The following is a 26,490-nucleotide window of genomic DNA, read 5'->3' as shown; positions in this document are numbered from 1 at the left end:
AGCAGGGAGTAGCTTAGCCCATAGTGTTGGACCCATAATCAGTTTTGAATAAATGCTTTTTCATTCACTTATGGTGAATAGTTTAAACTCAGGATCCTAAAATACGTTTAGGGATTTTTCTATGAAAAAATGAAATATAGAAGAAAAATGTAACTGAGACTCAAACTTCTTGCTTATTTGCTATGCCGGGATCTACAGGAATTTTTAACAAATTTTGAAAATTCAGCTGAACTGACTGTATAAAAGAATGTCTCTTACAGTATCAAAAAGTACTATTTAAATTTGAAATAAGTCTTAAATATAACTGGTGCAAAAAGATAAAGATCACCAACTATACTTGTATTCTTGACCTCCACCAGGCTACTATAGATTATCACCTTGATCATCCTTTCAACTTTTTTTCTAAAATTTTAATTTTTTTTTAAAAGCAATATTGATGATTTTTGTTTTTATTGCAGTTGCCTCCTCTCTTGGCTTCTATGATGTGACACTATTGTATCTTAATTATCTTTCTTCTCTGATTTTCTTTTAGTTTCCTTTGCTGGTTCATCATTCTCTTCCCATTGCTAAGTGTGGGCATCCACCAAGGTTCTATTCTAGGCTCCCTTCTCTTCTCTCTCCCATATTTCTCCTGCTGATCTCATGAAGTCCAGTTCAATGACCAGATTCTCTATGAGGATGACTCCCAGACCTTTATATTTTGTCTCTGTATATATTCAATTCCAGAGTCTCCCCTGAACTCTAGTTCCACATTAGCTATTGCCTGTCATGCATCTACATCTGGCTGTGCAATAGGAATCTCAAACTCAAATCTCAAATTTTCCCCAAAGACAAATTCTTGTATTTCTCTTGACTGCACCATCATCTTCCTAATCTAGTCCCCCACATTTGCAACCATGGAAATATCTCCATCCAATCAGTTAACAGTTATTTAGAGCCTCCCTTCACAACATCTCTCATATCTGTCTTTCCTCTACTAACACAACTACCATCACTCCTCCCAGGACTACTGCACTAGTCTCCCAATTGATCTCCCTGCTTTCAGTCTTTTCTCTCCAATACATATCTGTCACAATTGACCACCCCTTAAATCTTCAGTGGCCCCCTATTGCCTCTAACACAAAATACAAACAAGTCTGGCATGATATGACTCTCGCTGACCTTTGCACTCTTATTTCATATTAGTCCCCTCCCTTCACTCTCCATTTCTGTCCAATTGGTCTGCCTGGCTATTCTCCACACTGAACATTCTATATCCTGCCTCCATGCTTTTGCACAAATGGTTCCCCATGTCTGGAATGCACTTAACCCCTGGCTTTTAGAATCCCTTGTTGCCTTCAAAGCACAACTCTGGCATGACTTCCTACGCAAGTTTCCTACCACTGCCCCTTCCCCCTTGGTTTGTTCCTCTTGAAATTATTTTGTATTTACTTATATACTTGTCATATCCTTCAGTGGAATATGAACTCCTTACTGGAAGAGATTGTTTTGGTTTTGTCTTTGTATCCTTGGTCCCTAGTACAAGTGCCTTGCACGTATTAATAAAATTTTTGAGTTGAATTCGATTTCAAGGTTAAGTTAGTTATATCAATATAGAGAAAAGGCAACAATCTAAAAACTAGACTAGAAATTGGAATAGATGATATCCTTAAGGGAAAAGAGTCCAATCTAAGAGAAGACTTGTGAAGCCATATCTCAAAAAATCCATTTTTCCTATGGATTTGATGAGCTGGAGAATATGTGAAGGACACTGAAAATATGGACAGGCTATAGAAACTTGTCACAAAATCACTCTCTTAAAAAGAAACAAAAATAAAGCTAAAGACATTGAAAAATTAGAAAGACAAAGTGGTTCAACAAAAGTCTAAGTGTAATAAGTCTACAGAAAGGCAATATGGTATAGCAGAGAAGTTCTGAATTTGGAGTCAAAGGACCTAGGGTTAAATCCTGGTTCTTCCCACCATTTACTAACCTTTGGGACTCTGAGCCAGTCACTTCAGTTCCTCATCTATAAAATGATGGGGCTGAACCAGGTGACCATTAAGGTCCCTCCCAGCTCTTAATCTACAATCCCTGAAAGGACAGGGAAAATGGAATTAAACTATAGTTTTAGGGTGACAGGTGAAATACAAGAAAGAACTTCATGACAAAGGTTTGTAAAGTACTAGAATGGGTTAGTAAGATCTTGGAGAATTTTCTAGAACTTCATTTCTCTCAGTGAGACTTTATGTGCTAAGGACTGTTTATATCCAAGGCTGGTTTTGATAAACTGATAGTGAGAATGTTGTTGTTGGAGTTGTTTCAGTCATGTCTAGTTCTTTGTGACCCCATTTTCTTGGAAAAGATACTGGAGGGGCTTCCAGCTTATTTCAGAGATGAGGAATTGAGGCAAACAGGGTTAAGTGACTTGCCCAGGTTCACAAGACTAGGAAGTGTCTGAGGCCAGATTGGAACTTGTGAAGATGAGTGTCCTCAATTCTAAGCCCAGTGCTCAATCCAGTGCATCACATAGCTGCCCTGATACCTAGAATAGTAGCTTTTAATTAATTTTCCTTAAGAAAACATCTTCTACATGTCTGCATTTCTGCCCATATACAGTGATAGCTTGGCTTCATCTATTTCCCTTCCTCCCATGCAGTTATTGATTATGTGTGCCCTATCACTTGACTCTCTGCCAGATTTTTTTTTTCCTTAAAGAGAACTCAGGTTGTAGATTATAGGTCACAGCTGGAAAGGGCCTTATAGTATATCTAGTCCAATGCCAATATGTTAAAAATAAGGAAACTAAAGCTCAGAGAGTTTCGTAACTATCCCCAGGTCATAGAGGTAATAAAACAGCTGAGAATTAAATCTAGGCCTTCTGATTTCACATCCAGTATTCTTTCTTCTATGCTACACTACCTTTTCCAGGGTTTTAAATTGGAATATACTTCAGCACTTCAAGGATCAATGATTTCATCCTAGTGGATAAACCCTCCACTGCTAAAGATTGCAATCCCTTTATGACTTAAATGAGGGTTTCATGAGTTGCTATACATGGAAAAAAATCCCTTGGTGGTCAACCTTCTGCCAATGAACATCCCCAATCTGATGCTCAGATCACACATCATCCATCACTGAATCTCTACCTGAAGGCTTTTTTTTTTTTTTTTGCTTAGTACAATTTGCTAGATTTTGTGCTTTGCTGGTGCAAGCCTTTAATAATTATGACCCACCTTTATTAGAGGACTTGCAGGAAATAGGGTTTTCTTGCTGTTCTCTTTTCCTAAACAATATAGAAAGCCTATATATGTATATCCCCAACTTTTCTTTTCTTTCTTTCTTTTTTTGGGAGAAAACATGTAAGAAGCATGCAGATCATAATAGCCTTCCGAACAGCCATGAGAAAAGTCCTTGAGAAACATTTAAGGGTAAGATAGACTCGATTTCTTTTTGGGACAGTTCAATTTAGGCCATGTAAGCTCCTTGAGCCAGTGACTGTTTTGGTTTTTGTCTATGTGTATTTACTAGACATTATGAGATAGACTATAACTATTTTATAAGGAAGTTTAAACAATGTAGATCAATTCCCAATATAGATCAATTCCTACAGGACAATAAAAGCCTAAAAAAATCACTTAGGCTAGCAAATTCTTAATCTCTTTGCCAAGTGAAGAGATATAAGAACCGATGGCAACAATGGGTTAGAATATAAATTTATTAGTAAACTCTAATGGTGGAGGATGGTATATGATTTTGAGAAGTATCTCATAAAACAGCAGGAAGTGGGGGTGGGGTAGGGTGCATAGGGAAAGTGACTAAAAGAAATCTGGCAAAAGACTCAACTAAATCTAAATATCCTAAGGGCTTTTAAGGACAAATCTGTAAGGATGACTAGAAACATTAAAAATAAAGGGGAAAGATCTGTAGCCCTTTTCTCCACATCAATGATGGCGAAGCAACAACATTAATACTCTCATATTACAATCAGTGATGAACTACACGAAGAAATCTTTTAAAAAACAGTTAAGAAAATAAAGAAGATGAAAATATCTGTATTATATAAATATATAGAGGTGGAATGAGGATTAGAAAACGGAACCATATTCTAATCCTTTAGAATGTCAGCTCATTGCAAGTAGAGATGATTTTATTTTTTGTATTTGTATCTTGACTAGCTAGTCCAGTGCCTGGTACAAAATGGACATTTAATAAACAGGAGTTGAATGACTGGAAGTGAAACAATTTTGAGAGACTGACTCTTGAGACATCTGAAAGTGTAAAGGATATTAAAGTCTTGGGAAAAATCTCAGATCTTATTATTACACAAAAAAGGTGGGGGAAAATATCAGTAACTGTTGTTCCATGTTTTCACTTTCACACCTCTACAAAGGGTTGAAATTGTTCTTTATAAGGACAATCTATCTATTCCACTCGCCTTCTGAGGGCACTTTCAGGGAAGGTCTGAGAAGGAAACAGATAGGTTTTTGTAAAGGATACTCTATAGCAGACTACATCTTTATAATCATTCAGTTGACTAAATGGTATAGAAAATATAATATCCAACTATGCTTATTTTTTTGTGGGTTAAAAAAAGCATTTACTTGGTAAATGTGCCAGAAAGGCTCTCCTCCAACAAGATAGCTTCCATAAATATGTCAAAATCTTGCAACATTTCTTAAAAAATTTAAGAGACCCAAATCAAAGAGGAAGGGTAAAGTTTTTCTGATGTCCCTGTTTGCAGATGTTGTGTTGATTACAAGTTCTAGAATACTGCAAAGCCTCCTAAAGAAATCCATCATCACTTGGGAGTTTGGCCTAATGATCCCCACACAGGAAAAAAAAAAAAAGACTATGATATAAAATTGAAAGGAAAATCCATAGAGCTGGTCCCAAAACTAAATGGGAAGGGGAAAGTGGGCTGTACTGCCTTTAGGGAATTGCATAGCACTTTAAACGATTCCTTGCTTCTCTCTGAAACAAAGACCTATCTTTTTTAACATCAGAGTTCCTCTAATGATGCTGTATGGCTTGCAAGTCATGTAATACTAGTATCCAAAAAATTCAAGTTAAAAGTCACCAAAAAGGCATGAAAGAGGAAAAGGTGGCTATGAATGCAACAGATTTATCAATAAGGAGCAGAGCAGAAGGTAAAAGATATTATCAGAAAGCTGTATGACCAGAAAATAAGGGACGCTAGTGATGTATCAAGAGATAAACAATAGACTGCCTGCTCTACTGGTATCCACACAATATTAAGAGACCTAGAAAAAGGCAACCAATAAGACTTATGGGAGGTTGTAGGAAACTAAGCTGCACAGGATGAAAAGGTATGTCTGGGCTTTGATCTGTACCCTTGAGAGGAGCATTTACAAGGGTGAGATCACAGATCCAAAATATCTGAAGCACTCTGGAGTACAGAAACAAAACAAGATGAGAATAGCTCCTAACCTCAAAAAACTGACATTGTATTAAACTGGACTGCTTGAATCAAAAGAATGAACCAGATGATCTTAAGATACTTTCAAGCTCTGAAGATTCTATGACTGAAAAATACTTCTTAATTTTGGTAAATTTATTCTTAGATCAAATTACTTACCACTAAACATAAAACTCACCTAGAAATGCATCCACCAAGCAGCTGATTCCACGCATGGCACGAAAAAATATATGAGGCAGCTGTTTAAGGCAGGGATATTGATTCAATTCCTGTGTCATTCCACTCACATTCAGGAACTGTTCCTGAAATTTGGGAGTAGAGCTTATAATGGCTGGATTACTCAAATCCACGGGATTACTATCAAAAAAGAGAAAAGGTTTTACTTTACTAAATTAACTACAGTCCCTTAATAAACTTTGTCAATATAAAATGAGATGTAATTTAAGAATCTGGCTTTAGAAGGCCATATTGTGTGCATATCACACAACCAGTCCAATTTCTGTTACTCAAGTCAAGTGTCACCTGTCTTCTCTAGTCCTCAATTTCTTGTTCTCCAAGGTTGGTTTGGTCTTGATAGCTTTCAAGTTCCATTCAATTCAACTTAAACAATAAGGATCTACTTTGTACAAGGCACTGAGCAAGGATTAAGGTAAGGGTGCTTTGGTTATAGATACAAAATGAAGAAGTCTCAGCACTTAGGGAACTTAAATTCTACTGAGAGAGATAATATATGCACAAATGAATATAGTACAAAGAAATCTGAGGATGAAGAGAGTACCTGACAACAGGGGTGGAGGGAGGGCAGAAATCAGGGAATACTTAGAAGGTATAAAGAAATGAGGAAGGAGTTCAGACATAGGGAACAGACTGTATGAAGGCACAGAGATATGCCATAGATTGTTGTGGAATAGCATATAAGCCAGTATGCTTGAATGGACAATGCATGAAGAGGAGTAACATGAAATAAGAACAGGAGGGCAGGCTGCAGCCAGACTGTGAAAGTCTTTAAACAGCCCACTAAAGTGTTTCTACTTTATCCTATCAGCACTAGGAAGGTGAAGATGTCTGAGCAACTCTGCCATTCTTTGATCCTACAACCAAGTACCTTTACCTCTTTGGTGTTCAGTTTCCTCACCTACAAGATGGCAAAACTAAGGGAAAGGGAATGAAGTGATTTCCAGCATCTCTTCTAGCTCTAACAATTCTGTATAAGGTTATGCTTTCTTACACTTAAAATGGAGAGACAAATGTGGCCCAAGAATTTCTTGGCTCCAATCCCTGTTTATGCTGTCTAAAAGAAAATTAGTGCCAAAGAAGGTGCACAGGGTCTACTATTACGGAAAAATGTTCAGTAGCTAAAAAGATATCGCCAATCTTTGTAATAAAACCTGTTAAGTGTAGGAGACGTTGCACCTACAAGAGAAAAACCTGACTACAAGTTTATATAAGCTCTTTCTTTGTCTCCTTTGTCAAGAGTGTACTAAAGGTATCATCAGCATTGAATGTTGATCTACTGTGAATATTCTTCTCACCAATGCAATGGTACAGAAGAGTTCCAGGGAACTCATGATAGAAGAGGATCTCCAAATCCAAGGGAAAAAAAAAAAAAAGAACTGTGGAGTGTAGATGCTGAAAGAACCATACTATTTCTTTTGTTTTTGGTGCTGTTGTGTTTTTTTTCTATTTTGAGGTTTTTATCATTGCTCTGATTTTTTCTCTTATAACAGGACTAATGCAGAAATAGGATTAATGTTATTATGTGTATATATATATATATGTGTGTGTATAGATATAGATATATCTATATGTATATAGGTATATAGATATAACCTGTATCAGATTATCTGCTGTCTAGGGGAGGGGGGAGGGAGGCGAGGGAGGGAGAAAAATCTGAAATTGTAAAGCTTGTATAAACAAAAGTTGAGAACTATCTTTACATGTAACGGAAAAAATAAAATACCTTATATGTAAAAAAAAAAAAAAGAATGTACTAAAGGGATTTAAAAAAAATTTTTTATGTCCAATATCATGGGTTTTATTTTTCTCAATCAATTACACAGATAAAATAATAAAGAAATGGTAAGGTAAACCAGGCAATGATTGCAGGGAAAAATATTGAATATAAAACAGCAAAATTTATGAACAGATTTGTACATGAATATTTGGAGTCAGAATATATTTGAAATATATAGTTTATAATTGCATAGATGACTAGCTATATAATCCCATAAAACTACATTTATACATAATTTATTTGGAGTTCAATTCTCATTCATTGTCTTTAATATATAAAAATTAAAAATACTTCCATTGAAAAGAAAACTTCTTTTTAAAAAAAAATTTCTGGAAGGCAATCAGGCTTAAGTGACTTGCCCAGGGTAACAAAACTAGTAAGTGTCAAGTATCTGAGGCAAGATTTGAATTCAGGTCCTCCTGACTCCAGAGCCAGTGGTCTATGTACTGTACCACCTCGCTGCCCCAATTAATTAAAAATTCAAAATTAAAAAAAAATTTTTAAAAGAAAAACTCTTAAGGTATGTAGAAAAACATAATTTGTTTTCTTAAAAATTAATAAAGCCCTATTTTCATTATGTCAACAGTTTTTGTTGCTAACAACTCCTTGACACCCAGGAAAATGCTAAGAATGTAGTAGAAAATAATAGATACCAAAGAGAATTTTTAACCATTACTTTAAAGAGTCAAGTAAAATATAAACACTCTTTCCTGGGTGAAGAAAATTGTCTTATTTTTTGGTTTGTTTCAATTCAATAAATGGTAAACATCTATTACATATTCTGAACAGTATTAGGCACTATTAAGTATATAAGAGAAATATAAAAGAAGCTTTCAATCTCACTAAAGAGATAATGCATAAATAAGCAAAACACTTAAACAATACCTTAACATATGTAAAAAGCGAAACCATGTCTGTGCTATGCAATCATTATCCATTTCAGGAGGGATAAGACTGGCATCTTCATCAGGAACTTTAAATGGAGGAAATGAAGGACCATATGTAAAACGTAATAACCTAGGAAAAGAAATATTGATTTATGAAATTCACCTTTAAATAGCCACAGAAAAAAGAAAAAAGCATTGAATATATGAAGAGAAGACATCCAATTCAATTGAAAGCCAAAAAAGTGAATGTTATTGATCGATCATTTAACCAAAAAAAATTTTTTTTTTAATAAAAAGCATCTGGGGCAGCTAGGTGGCACAGTAGATAGAGCACTGGCCCTGGATTCAGGAAGACCTGAAATCTGGCCTCAGACACATGACACTAGCTGTGTGACCCTGGGCAAGTCACTTAACCCCAATTGCTACACACACACACACACACACACACACACACACACACACAAACACACGCGTGCGAGCACACACACGATTAAAAGCATCTACTGCACTTGCTAAGGTATGCCATCATTTACTCAACATTTATTGAGTACCTAGTGTAACAGACAAGGGCCTTGTGCTAGTTACTATGGGGAATTCTAAGCTAGTAGTAGGAGAATAACAAGTCAAAATACAGTAAGTGGCACAAGAAAAATCAAGTGGTTTAAGAACTCAGTGGAGAGAGAGAGCATACTTATTAGAAAGAAGCAGGAATAAAAATCAAGAAAATATTTATGAAAAAGGTGACATTTTGGCTGAGACTTGAAGGAGAGGTAGAACTCTCATAAGCAGAGATGGGGCTGAGATATAAAGCTTGAGTGCTATCTTCACACATCTAAAGGGTTGCCACAAGGAAGCAGGCTTAGACTTACCTTGATTAGTCCTGGAGAAGAAAAATAGTGTTAAGTAGTAGGAGCTTATAGAAAGGCATAGTTCATCTCAATATATAGAACTATTCAGTGAATGGAATTGTCTTCCTCAGGACATACTGAATTTGTCACTAAAGGTCTTCAAGCAGAGGTTGGGAATTAGGGATTTGTAGAAAAGAGTCACGCTTTAAGCAAGTGAAGAGCTGAACTAAAGGGTTTCTGAGGTTCTTTCTAACTCACAGGATTCTATCTCTAAATTCTGTTTCACAAATAAGAAAAAAATTGGGGAGAATCTGTTTTGTTCAAATAAGTAACCAATGATTTTATCAATATAGTTAGTGTGACCAATTTAAGGAAAAAAACCACTTACCTAGAAGTGAGTGCACAAATAGCTTTGCTCCACTGTTCCACCACGGCTGGATGATGCCTCCAGTTGGCCACCATCTCCTTGGCAGTTTTCCAGTAAGGTGGGGTTGGGAAACAACGGGTACAAGCTAGTAACCAGACCTCAAAGAGAACACCGATCAACTTCTCTGCTAGGTTCTCAGCAATGCCACCTTACCAAGAGTGAAGAAAATATATTTGGCACACTTACTGTAAAAACATTATAGTTCAAACATTAATGTGGGGAGAAGTCATCAAATGATTAAACAAATTCCACTGCAGGTATGTAGTCACGATAGTAACTAGCATACTAGTTTGAAATTTTATTTTCAGATAATTATAAATGAAACTTTAAAAGACACATTAGAAACAGAACTTAAATTTTCAGGTCAAATTGCCATTTATCAAAAAATAGCAACCAATAAGATCTGAAGTTAAGCTCTGAAACTACTTTAATGCTCACCCCCACCCCCTTTGTGCAACAGTGCAATATTATCACTCAGAGCACAAGGGGAATTGATAAGGAAGGAGGAGTAACAGGCACACAGATACCAATTTTTTATAGATGGAGATGCATCCCCTTGTTGCTGCTTTTAAATTACTGTGAAAAAAAGGGAGTTAGATGATAAACATCTCTTATTACATGAGGCTTCAGAGGGCAGAGCTAAGACCAATGAACAGAAATTATAGATTTAAACTCAAAACCAAAATAGGACTTTGTAATCTTAGATTAAAAATTTTTTAAAGTGTTAAAAATATTTTTAAAAGTGCTAAAAATATATAGAAAGGACCCCCTTGAGAAACAGTGAATTCTCCATTATTGAAAATGTACAAGCTAAAGCTGAGGATGACTATAAAGGTGATTCCTATCTTAGATGAGAGATGGAACTAAATGACCTCTAGGGTTCCTTGCAGCTGTGAGATTCTGATTCCTTTTTAAAAAAGGATCCTCTGACAATACTGATGCAACTAAGATCAGAAGGAAAGCAGAAAACTGAAAAACAATTTTTACGGCAAGTGTCTCTGATAAAAGTCTTATTTCTCAAATATATAGAGAACTGAGTCAAATTTATAAGAATACAAGTCATTCCTCAACTGATAAATGGTTAAAGGATATGACCAGGCAGTTTTCAAATGAAGAAATCAAAGCTATTTACAATCATATGAAAAAATGCTCTAAATCACTATTGATTAGAGAAATGCAAATTAAAACAACTCTGAAGTACCACTCACACCCATTAGATTGGCTATTATGATAGAAGAGGAAAATGATAAATGTTGGAGGGGATATGGAAAAATTGGGACATTAATGCACTGTTGGTGGAGCTGTGAACTGATCTAACCATTCTGAAGGACAATTTAGAACTGTGCCCAAAGGGTATAAAACTGTGCATACCCTATGATTCAGCAATACCAATTTAGAGGACAGTATGAATTACTTTCTGGTAGACTAAAGAGTGTAATATGAGAGTATCTTTAAATGGGTTAGATGTAGGACATTATGCTGCCATATTTATAGATGATGCAGGGTTTTTAGACCACAATCATGTACATCTCATTACGACACAAACTAGCTTAGATTTTTAGCCTCTACTTGTAGGAAGTAGTGGTAAAAAGATGACAACAGGAGAAAGACTAGGATGGAAGGAGATCAGAAGACAAGGAGGCAGCAGAAACAGAGATGTAGACCAAATCTGGGAAATGAAGAGGGGTAAAGGGGTACTAAGGAAACTTAACAAGGGGAGAGGTTTAACGAGAAAAGCATGTATAAACATAGAAATAACAATGAGGACAGTGCAGAAGGAGGTATGTATGAGTCTATAATTTCACATCTTTCTTCCCCCATCTACCCCTCCAAAAAAAAAAAAAAAGAAAATCAGTCTTTTATTTAGGGAAGAGTTTCTTAAGATCTTTTTTGTATCATGGACCCCTCTCACAGTCCAGTGAGGCCTATGGATCCTATTCCTGAATAATATTTTTAATGCATAAAATATTAAAGATTATAAAGGAAACCAATTCCATTTAAAATACCATTACCAAGATGAAGTTCATGGACCCCAGGTTAAGAGCCCTTGATTTATAAGCCTTTCTATTAATACACAATCATAATTCAACCTTTTACAGTCTTTCAAAACCTTTTAATTAGATATATTGACAATTTCATATATAGGTAATAATTTATACCAGTTTTTTTTCCTTTAAACTAAACTAGAAATTTATTGTGTGCTTATATTAGAAAAATATAATGCCTGATGTAAATACTGCTGAAGCATTACCGAGTTTTTGAACAGTTCCAAATCTAGAGAAGGGCTGAGTTTGGTTTATGGATGGTTATTCCTAATTGAAATTATCAGTCTATCAATGTCTTTTGAGATTAATCGCATTCAATTCAAACAAACATTTATTAAGCACCTACTCTGAGCAAAGTTAAGTGCTATGTGATAGGAAAGAAACAAACATTAATAAGACAGCTACTCTCAATTGTTGCATGCCAGACTTTTCATTCACTTTTTTTTTTTTTTTTGGTGAGGCAATTGGGGTTAAGTGACTTGCCCAGGGTCACACAGCTGTTAAGTGTCTGAGGTCACATTTGAACTCGGGTCCTCCTGAATCCAAGGCTGCTGCTCTATCCACTGCACTACCTAGCTGCCCCTCTTCATTCACTCTTGCTATCCTCCTGATTTTTATAAAACTTATGGATTACTGGCTTCATTATTGGCCACCCCTTCTTTAGAAAGATAAATAAATATCCATTAGAGTTTAGAAGATGGCATGTTTGTGCTACCTGTACTAAGCAAAAAAGGGTATATGAAACTACCTTAGCAGATGCTGTTCAGAGGCTACATGGAGAAATTTCTACTGATACTGACCCATGGACTTTTTTCCCTACTTAGCTGAGAAAAATCCCTAACTTAAGGGGGCAGTTAGGTGGCGCAGTGGATAACGCACCGACCCTGGAATCAGGAGGACCTGAGTTCAAACCTGGCCTCAGACACTGACACTTACTAGCTAGCTGTGTGACCCTGGGCAAGTCACTTAACCCTCATTGCCCTGCAAAACAAACGAAAAAAGAAAAAAAGTAAAAAGAAAAAAAAAATCCCTAACTTATGAATCTACATCTCTGGTATCACGTTGAACCCAGAAGGCCACTGGGATGGTGTCAAAAACATTAGAAACTCCAGAGCATGTACACCTAGAAAGGACACCCTACCTGGGAAGGAAGAGATCTACAACTACATTCTCTCATAAGGCTTCTAGACTCAAAATGATGCAAGTCACACATTTTCAGAGGAGAAAGAAACAGCCTCGTATTTAATTCTGTCTTTCCAGGAAGTACCCATTGCCACTCTCTAATTCCTTCCACTTATTGCGAATCCCACCCCACTTCTCATTGGGAGAATCTTGACATCGAGTCTAGAGCTCTGGAAGGATCATTATAGAACACAGGTCAAAGTCACAGGCTGAGCTCCTATATCATGTCCAAACTCAGTTCCAACCGCCAATGAAATGTATCATCAAACAAAGCATTTTCTTTTCATTTTATATATCTGAGAATGTGCTAAAGCTAATGTGTTCAAAGGTTACAGATGTGATTGAGGAGCAGGGCCAGACAGAACAAAAAACCCTACAAAACAACAACAACAAAATGCCCAAACCCACATACCTTGAACAGTTGGCATTGCCAGAAGAATATCATTAATCTGCAGGAGAAATAATAATAAAACTTCCCATGTTTCTCGTGCCATGGTAGTTGACTCACGGGCTAATTTCTGGATGGCTCTCAAAACTTGTAAGCATAGTCTAATCTGATTGGACCCCTGTTCCTGCCTATAGAGAAAATAGACAATATAATTGAAATAGATTTGTTGCTAAAAATGTTCCCAGAATCAAATCACCATTCAGAGTACTGGAGCCAGACTAAGATTCTTTTTTTCATTTGGAAAATACTCCTTTATAATTGTGCTGAAAAAGAAGGACAAACTACTGCAACATAAACAAGTTCAGTTCTTAAGCTTCATCATCAGTTTGGTCTCCTTTTGTGTCAGATACTTGAAGCTTATGGCTTTCACTTTGATTATCAATATAGTCCAACAATATTATAGGTACTTGTTAAAGGGTATATGACCATGAATTGAATGAGATATAGCACCATCAAAAGTTTAAGACACCTGACATTTGAGAAGGATGGTTTAATGGACACATTAACTATAAATGCATCCAGATTCTTCAAGTTCTAACCTTTTATTCTGCTAGAAAGTCAGAAAACAAATACCACATTATCCCAGCTCCTCACAAAAGCTGATTTAATACTATATATTCTACCTTCATAGGATGATAAAATCACTTGGTTAAAGTGTTTCTTTATCTTTTGTGTAATTGCCTTTGAAAATATTGTCAGGGCAGCTAGGTGGCGCAGTGGATAAGCACCGGCCCTGGAATCAGGAGTACCTGAGTTCAAATCCGGTCTCAGACACCTAACACTTACTAGCTGTGTGACCCTGGGCAAGTCACTTAACCCCAATTGCCTCACTAAAAAAAAAAAATATATATTGTCCATTATGTGGCTCAATATATTTTATGTAAAGACCTGTACAAAATTGCTCCTGCCTGTGATCTTCAGAGAATACACATCATAAAAACATAATATTTATTGATTCTGTTGAGTAAGTTAAATCTTGATTTCTTAAAGGGGAAGCAGCATGGTATAGTGAAAAGAAAATTACACCTGGTTTCTAAGTCTATATTGTGCTACTAACCAAACTATGGAATTTTAAGCAAATCATTCTTAATCTCAATTCTTTCTTTTATAAAATGAGAGGGTAGGTCTAGATGATTTCAAAGGTATCTCCCTAGCTTCAACATTCTATGAATTTAAGGATTTATAAGTCCTTGGTTAGGTGGGAGAGTGGGAGATGGAGCAGCCATCACTTGGAGAAGTGGTATTCTAAAGAGAAATCCAAATAAATTTAAGAGCATCAACATAGTTTAAACTTCTATGGGAAAGAGGTTAAAAACCCTGTATCTTGTTGTTGTTTGGGGGTAGGTGAGGGACAACATTCATCAGAAAAGTTAGATAACACCATTTAGCCAACAATTTGTGAAACTATTTGTGTAATTTAATGCAATGTCAAATATGACAATGGGAAAGAGGTGATCCCAAACACAAGCTGTTTAGTACAGTAAGCAATATACTCATCCGATATAACTTTATAGGGCATAACTGCCCAGGCCTTTTCTAATATTTAGACATTACAATTTTTTCATTTTCTAAGATACTGTAGACAAGTTCTAAGCAATGGATATACAGTCCTTAGAAAAAAGCTTGACTGCTAAGTAGCAGCAAACATAGTAGAATACGAAGACTTATAAAACCGGAGTTAGAAAACCTGGGTTGGAGTTCTGGCTCTGCCACTTACTTTGTGGCTTTGAAAAGTTCACTTCGACTGCTCTAAATCTTGATTTCCTTAACAACAAAATGGACATATTGATCCTTGTAACACCTACTTCACATGGTTGTTATAGCAATCAAACAGAATGTGAAAGTGCTCTGAATTCGTAAAGTGTATATGTGTAAGTGTATACCTACATGTGAATTCCTTTAAATTAGGAGACTTAGTTTTTAGTCTACAGTGGAGAATATTATAAGTCACAATATCTTCTTCACTTATTCTTTTTTTTTTTTTTGGCAGGGCAATGAGGGTTAAGTGACTTGCCCAGGGTCACACAGCTAATAAGTGTCAGGTATCTGAGGCCGGATTTGAACTCAGGTCCTCCTGAATCCAGGGCCAGTGTTTTATCCACTGCGCCACCTAGCTGCCCCTTTCTTCACTTATTCTAACAAACCTGCTAGACATGAAACTGAACACGCAAAATGCATACCCATACATGGTTAAAGAAAAAGTCTAGTTGGGTAAATTTTATATAAATTCCTATTCAATTCTCCTCTTTAACTTGAAGTACAGCATTACTCTCCAACCAGAAAGCCATCATCTAAAGGGCTGACAATGATTTATCATCAACTACTCATCATTAAACTACATTTCTTGAGCACTCTAAAGTTTATAAAGTACTTTTACCTCATCTGATCCTGGAGGTAGGTAACACAGATATTAATGCTTTCCCAACATAGATACACACACAAACACACTCCACTTTACAGGTGATGAAACTGAGGCTAAGAGGTTAACTGACTTGCTCATTGTCATGCAGTAATCACAAATAGGATTCAAATCCAGGTCTTCAAAGACCAGCACCCCTTCCACTATACCAGTTATCTTTCAATTTCTATAATGTTTTAAAAAGAAAATTCTATGGTTAAAAATATTTGATGGTGTAATAAAAAGTCAGATGACTGACAGCTATTTCTTAAATTGTTTCTTACCTTGGTACAAAAAGATTTTGCAGGTGTTTTAAAATGTTTTGAACATATAGGTTGGGTTCTTTGATGATTGGCAATGGAATGGAGTCTTTTGGTAATACTAGGGCCATAATCCAATCTGTATACACATCCACACAGTATTTTACAGTATCTCCATCCAATGGAAGGGTCAGTCCATAGCAAATCACTTCCATGGTCCATTTTACCTAAGCAAAGTAAAATACCAACATTAGATTACTATTCTACTTTAAACACAATTTTAACTAAATAACTAGGATACATTAATCACTTTTTACTGCTACATCAGAAGGTACAATATAGATATCCTGACATATACATATTTAACCTGAGAAATACATTTTCTAAATACCATGTGTTACTACATGTATTCCAAACAGAAACTTGAAGCAAAAAAAACCCCAAAACCCAAATCACATTTTAAAATGCCAAATCTGCATAAATCAGAACTCTTCTGGAAAAAAAAAAGTAGATAGAACAGTCATACCTTCACTATTCCTTCAAAACATCACACAAATCCAAACACGAACTTCTGTACTGCCACATATACTTTTAAAAAAATATTTTTTGCGGGGCAATGAGGGTTAAGTGACTTGCCCAGGGTCACACAGCTAGTGTCAAGTGTCTGAGGCCGGACTTGGACTCAGGTCCTCCTGAATCCAGGGCTAGTGATTTATCCACTATTCCACCTACCTGCCCTTCACATATACTTTTTATTTAGCATCTAGTCCCCTATCCATCTTTAGGTTTAAATAATGAAGATAAAAGTGGGACACTGCACTCATATCAGATCACTAACCTCTAGTCAACAGTATCTTATAGCTTGACTTTCCATAATTGGGCCCAAGACCTCTCACACTTTCATATTAGAAGTATGGAAGCTGATTCTCTGAATGCCTCTGAAGCCCCACTGACCTTTCCCAGCCCCTTTAACTAACAAACAATAGGAAGCCCCTGAGATAAGTAGTTCAAAGGGACCTGACCTCCAATTCCAGGTCTGGCATCTTTTTCCCACCAGTCTCACTAGTCATCTCTCCATTGTTTTCCACTGGTATTATTCTTTCTCCACACCTCCAGAAAGGTAGGAATAGTCCTAGTTCCAAACTATCCTGGAACTTGGCTCCTCTGCAGAAATTCTAAACCTATGACTGTCTTCTGTCTTTGGAGAAGTCATCTGAGGATAGGGTGGTGTGGAAGATATTATGAAGACACAATGACTGTTGCTTTTTTAATAATGAGAATATATTCTTCTAGCTAGGGGTCTTCTAGAATTAAAGATGGGAACTACAGTAGTAAGAGTAGAGGCCATGCCTTACACATTTCCCAAATAAAACTAATGGAATTAGAAGCTGGAACTATTTATTTTAAAATGCAGCTAGTCTCTGAGTTGTGTGCCTATCTCAGTAGGAAATGAAAGGCCTTTCATCAACAAGAGAATCCTAGCCAGTAGGGAATATAGATAAAAAAAATGATTCAATTCACTCCTGATTATACTCACATACTTCAGAAGTGGGGCACAAAACTAGACAGAGCTAACAGAAAAATCCATATGTTGTTAGGCAGCCAGTAGGATACATTATACTTTGAAAAACTTGACAAGCCTGCAACACTTACTATCTTTTTTTTTTTAAAGAATATTTTCACTTTATTTTCTTGCTTTTTTTGCTTTACATCATCACTAATGTGAAAATGTTATGCATATCTTCATACGTAAAATAGCTATTGTATTTCTTTTTTTTTTAATGTATGAGGTATTTTATTTTTTCCGTTACATGTAAAGATAGTTCTCAACTTTTGTTTATACATGCTTTACAATTTCAGATTTTTCTCCCTCCCTCCCCTCCCTCCCCCCTCCCCTAGACAGCAGGTAATCTGATATAGGTTATATCTATATATCTCTATACATATACATATAGATATATATATATACACACACATATATATATACACATAATAACATTAATCCTATTTCTGCATTAATCCTGTTACAAGAGAAAGAATCAGAGCAGTGATGCAAAACCTCAAAATAGAAAAAAAAACAACAGCACCCAAAACATAAGAAATAATATGGTTCAATCAGCATCTATACTCCACAGTTCTTTCTTTCTTTTTTTTTTCTTGGATTTGGAGATCCTCTTCTATCATGAGTTCCCTGGAACTCTTCTGTACCATTGCATTGGTGAGAAGAATATAGTCCGTCACAGTAGGTCAACACTCAATGTTGATGATACTGTGTACAATGTTCTTCTGGTTCTGCTCATCTCACTCATCATCAGCTCACAACACTTACTATCTTTTAATAATAAATAAATAAATAAATAAATTTATATTTCCACCCCCCAGGGCAATGGGGGTTAAGTGACTTGCCCAGGGTCACACAGCTAGTAAGTGTTAGGTGTCTGAGACCGGATTTGAACTCAGGTCCTCCTGAATCCAGGGCCAGTGCTTTATCCACTGCACCACCTAGCCGCCCCCAATAATATGTTTATCTCAGGTAGAAGCTAGCAGTCTTTTTCTATTCTTTGTTTAGGGAAATGTTCACATTTACTAACGTCTAAGTTTATAATAATAAAAATAACAATACATCACATTTGTAGATACTCAACCACATAAAGACACACTTACTTCTTTGTCTGTTTTTAACAAACTTTCACTTCCAGCCCCTGAAGGGGCATTTAAGGCTTGCCCAAGAGGTCGTACTACTGCATTTGCAACATCTCGTCCAACGCTATCAGGGTAGCTGTGAAGCACACTAGTATTACCCTGATCATTCTGAATGACCAAATGAAGTGACCGCCACTCAGAGTACATTGTGCCACTAAAGTACTATCCAAATGGTACCTGAAAAAACAAAGAACAATTATGTGACATATATTTCTGTAAATAATAAAATTTAGTTCATGCTTCATAACAAGATAAAATAAATCAACTAAAATAAACCATACTATCTTCTTTAAAACTGAGAACTACAAAAAAAAATTTTTTTTAAACTGGAAACTACAAACTGCAAATAATCAATACAATGGATTCTATCTAAATGTTCCAGGCATATCCCTTGAATATTTCCTAGACTGAAGGTCAAATGAGGAATCAAAAACTTTGGCTCCATAGATAAGATCCAACTGTGAGGACTTAGCAAGTTTCTTAATCTCATGAGTCTCAGTTTTTCTATTGATAAAATAGGCATGATAGTATTTCATTCACCTAAAAGAACTATTGTAAAGATCAAATGCAATAACATATATTAAAAAATGCTATGAAAACAGGAAAGATGCCCTCTTCAACAAGAATCATTCAGAAAAGTGGAAAACAGTTTGGCAGCAATTAGGCTTAGACCAACTTCTTACATCACACACTTCAACTGGCTACATGATTTTAAAGAAGTCATTTCACCAACAAGGAGCTACCTACCATTCAGATTTATGATTCTGGGAATAATTCCTGGCCAGGAATTAATACAGCACCAAAAAACCAAAGAGGCATTTGATACTACAAAAAATTAAAAGCTTTTGCACAGAAAAATCAACATGACTAAGGAAAAACCACTTATTTTGGGGGGGATGGGTGGGACTTCAACTCAGATATTTCTAATATCTTAAGATACTGAAGGAATTTATATAAATATATAAAATAAGAACCATTCTGCAATGGATAAATTCCCAATGAGTCAAAGGATTTGAACTGATTACAAAGGAAGGAATGTAAACATTTTTTAAAATGCTCCAAATCACTAAGACAGAAATAGTTATGTTGGAGAAGTTATAGTAAAGATAGGGACACTAATATGCAGTTGGTGGAGCTGTGAATTAGGCCAATCATTCTGAAAAAACAATTTGAATCCTAGAAAAGTTAATAAACTTTTTAGCCCCTTCAACCTAGCAATCCCACTAAGAGGCATATACTCCTAGGGGGTCACAGGCCAAAGAGAAGATCTCATGTAAACCAAAATCTATATAGCAGCACTTTTGTTTTGTTTTGTTTTTTGTTTTTGTTTTGCTGGGCAATTGGGATTAAGTGACTTGCCCAGGGTCACACAGCTAGTAAGTTTCAAGTGTCTGAGCCCAGATTTGAACTCAGGTCCTCCTGATTCCAAGGCCGGTGCTTTATCCACTGTGCCACTTAGCTGCCCTATAGCAGCACTTTTGATGTCAGGGGGGAAAAACTAGAAACAAAAGGAGTATCCATCAACTAGCTACAAATTATGGTATATAAATGTAAAGGAATATTACTGTATATTAGGTAACTGCTTAATTCAGAGAATTCAGAAAATCTTAGAAAGCTTAGAAACTGATACACAGCAGTATAAATAAAACAATATGTAAATAGAACACAATAACATAAAGGAAGACACTAAAAAAAAAGAACTCAAGTCAATGCAATGACAAAGCTTCAGTCCAAGGGACTCATGGTGAAACAAATTTCCCACCTCTCAGTATAGAGGTGGCTGACTATAGGTTTAGAATGAGAGGTATATGTCATCAGACTTAGTTAACGTGCCAGTTTGTTTTGCTTAACTGTATATCTCTTTTTATTGGTAAATGAAAGCAATGTTAAAAGAGAATTATCATTACAGCAAAGAACTGGAACAGAGTAGATGGCCATTGACTCCAGGTAGAGGCTAAACAAGTTGTAGCAAATAAATGTATCAGAAATGATGAATTTTTAAAAAAATGGTATGGTAGGAACAATATCCTAACTTCTGCCATGCAGGTAAAGCTAGGTTTTCCTTAAAAGGTACTGAAATGTTTCTAGAAACTTGTTTGGCTCAGGAGGCAGCTAGTACAGATACAGGCCCCAACAGCAGCTGAAGGCAGACAGACCCCAGCAGCAATGGCAAGTCAGTGTCAGAATAAAAATAGCTAAGATTTATACAGCATTTTAAGGTTTGCAAAGCACCTTACAAATATTAACTCATTTTATCTGAACAACCCTGGGAAGTAGGCGATATTATTATCCCCATTTTATAGAAGAGGAAACTGAAGATGAGAGACATTAAGTGACCATGATACCCACAGTTACAAAGCTATTAAGGGGCTGAGGTGGGATCTGAACTCTAGTCTTCCCGTCTCCAAGTACAATGCATTTACCCACTATCTGCCCAAGAGTGAACATCAGTACATGAAGTACAAAAGGCAAGCCTACTGTAGCACACTCCTTACAGCAACATAACAAAAGACCGCTCTTTTCACATTGCTGCCAGTATACCACCCAGTGATCATGGTAGAAGTCCTCCCCAGGGAAGGCTTGGAATACCAAAGGGTAGCACTGCTGGGGAGGAAGCTTGCTTTAAGGTCACAAGAGGGAGGTGAAAATATCTAACCAGCCAGCACATAAGAAAAGGGGCAGAGGCCTCTCATAAGATAAAGATTTTGCATTCCACCCCACTCCCCATCATGAGGCTCCCAAGGAGGGTCTTGATTAGTAAGCCAGGAAACATTAAGTGGGTAAGTGGTATCAGATAGTTATCCCTAACCCAGCATAAGGTTTGATGACTATACAGGAAGCGTGATAATCTTTGTTATAGCCCTGATATTCCTGATATTACTCCTTCCCGTGGGCACCTTTTCATATCAAGAGACCTGTGTGAACTGTAAAGATCTGGTATCACTCCCCACATAGACCTAGGATCTGATCATTCCTGGGACTCTCCCAGATTTGGTCACTACTTTGGGAAATTTACTTGGTTTAATATTTTCTCTTCCTCTTGCAGTGCTGTCCGTATCAGACTTCTTAAATGCTGGAGGTCAAGGTTGACCAGTAACAGCCCTAATGTCATTTAACTGGCAGAAGGTCCACTAGAACAGTGATGTCAAATGCATTAAAAATGGGTCACTAAAATGGTACACAAGGATCTCTGTGGGCTACATAATGACTTAGAAACTTACATGTTTATTTTTTTTTATATTAATACATCAACATATTAAAACCAGATGGGGGCAGCTAGATGGCACAGTGGATAGAGCACCGGCCCTGGAGTCAGGAGTACGGCCTCAGACACTTAACACTTACTAGCTGTGTGACCCTGGGCAAGTCACTTAACCCCAATTGCCTCACTAAAAAAACAAAAAAACCCCAACCAGATGGAACTACAATTTAATCTCGTTTGAGCCACATTCAGGAATGTTGTGGGCCATGATGCCCTCAGATCATTTATTTGACATCTCTGCTCTAAAAGACCATAAGAACCTTACCACCAAGGAGTGGAATGGGGCAGGAGCAATATCCTAACCCCTTCTCCCACATAGGTTAGGTTAATTTTTTCTTAAAAGGTACTGAGACATTTCCCAAGACTTGGTTGGCTCAGTGGACTAAAGGTTTAGACTGTTGATGTCACTGCCTTATCATCTGGGTAGAAAGCGGCCATGAGGAAGGACCTGGAGGGGCTTTCAGATGCTTCACAGTTGGATTCCAATTGCAGCTTTGCTCAGGGGTTCTCAATGCTAATCCTAACTTTACAGCCTTCTTGCTGTTAATAATTTTTTTTGTTAAGTGTTGGATAACCTATGCATGTCTAATTTTGTTTCAATATCAAACCCAAACTACCAGAGGATTAGCCTGTGTCAGGCCCGGCCAGAACCCATGGGAAGCATATAATTTCAGACTTAAAAAGTATATTGGTTAGTTTGCTGAACTACTCCCCCCACCTCACCTTTTAATTCTCAATAAGAGATGGAGAGGGTGGAAGGAGGGATATATTAGGAAATGAAGGTGATATAAAAATAAAAGATCTAAATAAAATGAAAACTTTTTAAATGCATCAATAAAACCTTTAAAATACTGTTAAAACTGCCATGTACTAATAAGTGTAAGGGTCTGTTACTACTAATAGACCTAAGAAAGTAGCTTCCCCTTCCTTTTCCCCCTTCCAAGGAGTAGCTTCAGAATCCTTGGAATGGGAGGTTGGGAGGATTGCCATTCTGTGGGAGGTAGAATAATTATAAATCCAGGGCTAGGACAATGTATACTGGTATGCTGACATATCCCTAGAATAGTTTGAAGCTATCTTCCTAAAATGAGAATACCCCAATAACTCAGTAACTATGGGCAGACAGATCAAGTGAAATGTGGTTCAATTCTTCGATTGTAGAGGGGAGTCAGCTAAAAGAATAGTAGGGAAAATATCTAAGAAAAGGGAACTTAAGGATAGAATTCCCTTGACAGGGCCATAAGCAAGGGTTGCCTATTTTTGGTTAAAATGTCATCATCCTGGTCAAAGAACTTCACTAACTGAATTTTCCATTTCTAGACTCTGTGACCTCTTCTCACCCCTCTTACACCACACTCCACACTACCCCTCCCAGTTCTTAAGGAAGTTCCTCTTACAAATGTTAGATCTTATCTCAGCTGGACTAAGGAAGAAAGGCCCCAATCTACACGTGAAAGCCTCTAGAGTATAACTGTAGGGATAATCTCATTTCTTGGGATGTAGGGAATCCAAAACACAGGCCACAAAATGCCAAAGGCCATCTGAGTGTTGAAACCTTCTCACCTGGGTTTTTCCTAACATAGCCCTTAAAGTATGGGAAGACAGTTAACAAGATTCTCTTTCCCTAAGTCTCTTCCCAGTGGTTAAGAACACTGGCTCTGGACTCAGGAGGACCTTAGTTCAAATCTCACCTCAGACACTAGCTTTGTAACCCCAATTGCCTTAAACATCTGGGCCATCTCCAGTCATCCTGATCTATATCTTGCCACTGGACCCAGATGGCTCTGGAGGAGAGAGTGAGGTTGGGGACCTTGCACAGCCCTCCCTCACTTAAATCCAATTTAGTGCAGGTCATGACATCACCTCCTGGTGTCATGGTCCTCTTCAAGAACAAAGGACAAAGGACGAACGACAACAATCCAAGCTAAACTTCTCTAATTCTTTCAACTAATTTCCATTGTAATTTTCATATCCATCATGATCTTGGGGTCATCCTCTTGTAGACACAAAAATGAATCAGCATAATTTAGTTCTGATTTATCAATCTCTAGCACCTTTCTAACTAACATGTTATGTTAGTCTCTTGCTTTCTGCATTTCATACATTATCTGTTGCAAGTTTTAAAAAAGCAGTTAAAACAAAATCTATCCTTTTGTCACTCTCAAGAAAAAAGTACTTCAACTACAAATGAGTTATTACTATCACTTTATTAGTAAAATTCAAAAATATGCGGGTCGACCACACTTATCTAAGAATAAATGAACAGACTATCTTCTTTGGCCAACTTCCTTAGAGATCACAGGAATGACATCCTCTAAAGAGGAAGACAGAAGCAACTTGAGGTTCTACTATCTTCATCTTAGGTACTGTATGATCTCTAATAAGCTAGGCACCTAGCTCCCCCGTGACGAAACTGAGAATAGATCAATTGAATATAGAAAAATTTTGGCTAAAGCAGCATTACTTTTTCCTTCTTCAACATAAGGATCTTGTGGGCTAGAGTCCTATCATCAGTCACATTCTTCTCTTATCCTTGCCCTGGACCCAGAACCCTTTCCCAGAGATGTTTCCCAAGTTGGCAAAATAGTAGCTGGAGCTGTCAACATTACTATTAGTAGGAGGTAAATGGAGCCAATATCATGGTATTGGATTTTGAGGTGTTGTATGTGTTTGGGGGTGGGAATGGAAGATTGTTCATAGTGAAGATACTATTTGGTAAAGCTGGATACAATTTCAATATAAGATTACGAAGGGTTTCAGATCACTTCAAAGCAAAGTATCCTGATTTCTATCTACTTTTAAAGTATTTTGTGAAACCTCCACTAATTAACAATTACTCAGCTGAACCCAGCAGAGTCCATATATCATTTTACTGTTTAATGAAAACTGTTGAGAAATTAATTTATTACTTCAATCAACACTTCTTAAACACCTACTATACTATGCATAGAACTAAATGCTGTCGAAAAGCCCAAACCCAAATTCCTTAATTTTAACTACTCCTTAATTAACTACTTATGTGAAAGGGTTATGAAGATACTGTGAAGTTTATTAATTTTTAAGCTTTTCAAAAGGAAATACACATAATGTAATATATAACTGTCAGCACTGATTTATTTAATTAAATGTGCTATTTACTAAACTGAAAATACAACATAGCTCTTACTGTCTATAAACAAAAATCCTAAGGTAGCTTTCAATGTAGGAACACATTTGCTTTTTTCCAGGGAATTCTCCTTTCTACCCACCTACTGTGACTCCATTTCTAAATTAACAACAAATCATAATACTTTACTCATTAGCTAACTTTACACATTACATAGATATATATACATCTATATATATGAAGTAAAGTAACTTGTCCAAAATTACACAGCTAACAAAGACAATATAAACATAAAATGGGATTAGAACTCTGCTCTATGCTCCCTTTTACACTATATCATGAATTTTCACACATCTTTCATCTTATTGAGTCACTGTTTATCCAATTTATATGGCAATTTTCTTCTTAGTGGATCACAGGACTACACTTTTCCCCCTTGTAAAAATATTGGTTAAAATCTTAGATTTGAACTCAGGTCCTCCTGAATCCAGGGCCAGTGCTTTATCCACTGCGCCCCCCCTCCCCTCGATTTAAAAAAATCACCTAATGGCCCATCTTTTTTTACATCTCTAGTAATTAAAGTTGAATATTCATGGATTATGAGTAACATTGAAATTCTAGAACTACTGAATTGTAGCTAACTACTACTGCTTCCTCCTAGTTCTTTACTCTGATCAACAAGTAGCAAGAAAAGTGTATGTAGAAGGGTCGGACATGTGATTTGCCCCTCCTCCCAGCAACATTTAAAGATACCTTTCCAAAATCAAGTCTTAAATGGTGGTTTTATAATTCAGTCAAAAGCAATAGAAGTATAACCATAATTTATATTTTAGTCTTAAGACCCTTACTCCAAGTTATGAGTAGCTTGAAATGGCTAACAGTATGCTTCCTGTTTCTTAGAATTTCTTCTGTACCTGTAAAGAGAAATATGCTTATGTTCTCAAGAGCAGCTCTCTTTATCTGAGCTATGTCAAATGAATGTCAGACAAAGTGTATAGTTTGATTCAGACAGAGTGATTTCTGGAACTAATTTAATAGAAAATCTTTCTACTTCATTTATATAAATTATTGAGAGAAGGTTAGACAGTAATACATGAAAGTCTCTGAAATAAATACTTTATTATGACTAATGCAGAAATATTTTTAATGTGATTGTACATATGTAACCTATATCAGACTGCTTTTCATCTTGGGAAGCACAGAGGAAAGGGAGGGTGGGAGAAAAATTTGGAACTAAAAATCTTACGAAAACAAATGTTAAAAACTATCCTTATATGTAACTGGAAAATAATAAAGTACTTTTATTTATTTTTTTTTAAAGAAATAAAAATGTTATTATCCAAGTTTTTTTTCTAACTGGTTTGGCGAAAAGTGAAATGGAAGAGAAAAACCCTTCTCAAAATGTTTATTTTTCCCTTTTTTTTGTTTATATCTGTACCAGTTACAAGGGCACAATGTATTTAATTTTACACTTAAAGGACCATCTTTAAT

The 26,490-nt window shown here is 36.4% G+C and overlaps 1 protein-coding gene across 7 annotated transcripts in view; it reads right to left on the bottom strand.

Annotated features, from left to right (window-relative positions):
- Positions 1-26,490, bottom strand: part of RALGAPB (Ral GTPase activating protein non-catalytic subunit beta) — an 89,658-nt gene that overhangs the window by 54,726 nt on the left and 8,442 nt on the right. For all 7 annotated transcript variants that reach the window (XM_043983319.1, XM_043983321.1, XM_043983320.1 and 4 more), the window contains exons 2-7: positions 18,593-18,808; positions 15,953-16,155; positions 13,235-13,398; positions 9,557-9,743; positions 8,319-8,450; positions 5,598-5,776 (exon numbers count right to left, since the gene is read on the bottom strand). In XM_043983319.1, the coding sequence (XP_043839254.1) occupies positions 5,598-5,776; positions 8,319-8,450; positions 9,557-9,743; positions 13,235-13,398; positions 15,953-16,155; positions 18,593-18,778 (1,051 nt within the window). In that variant the 5' untranslated portion in view covers positions 18,779-18,808. The remainder of the gene's footprint in view (positions 1-5,597; positions 5,777-8,318; positions 8,451-9,556; positions 9,744-13,234; positions 13,399-15,952; positions 16,156-18,592; positions 18,809-26,490) is intronic.

This window comes from Dromiciops gliroides, chromosome 2 (genome assembly GCF_019393635.1).
Source record: "Dromiciops gliroides isolate mDroGli1 chromosome 2, mDroGli1.pri, whole genome shotgun sequence".
Classification (NCBI taxonomy): Eukaryota; Metazoa; Chordata; class Mammalia; order Microbiotheria; family Microbiotheriidae; genus Dromiciops; species Dromiciops gliroides.
Note: the sequence above shows the minus strand (reverse complement) of the source record. Positions and strands in the feature narration are given on the sequence as shown.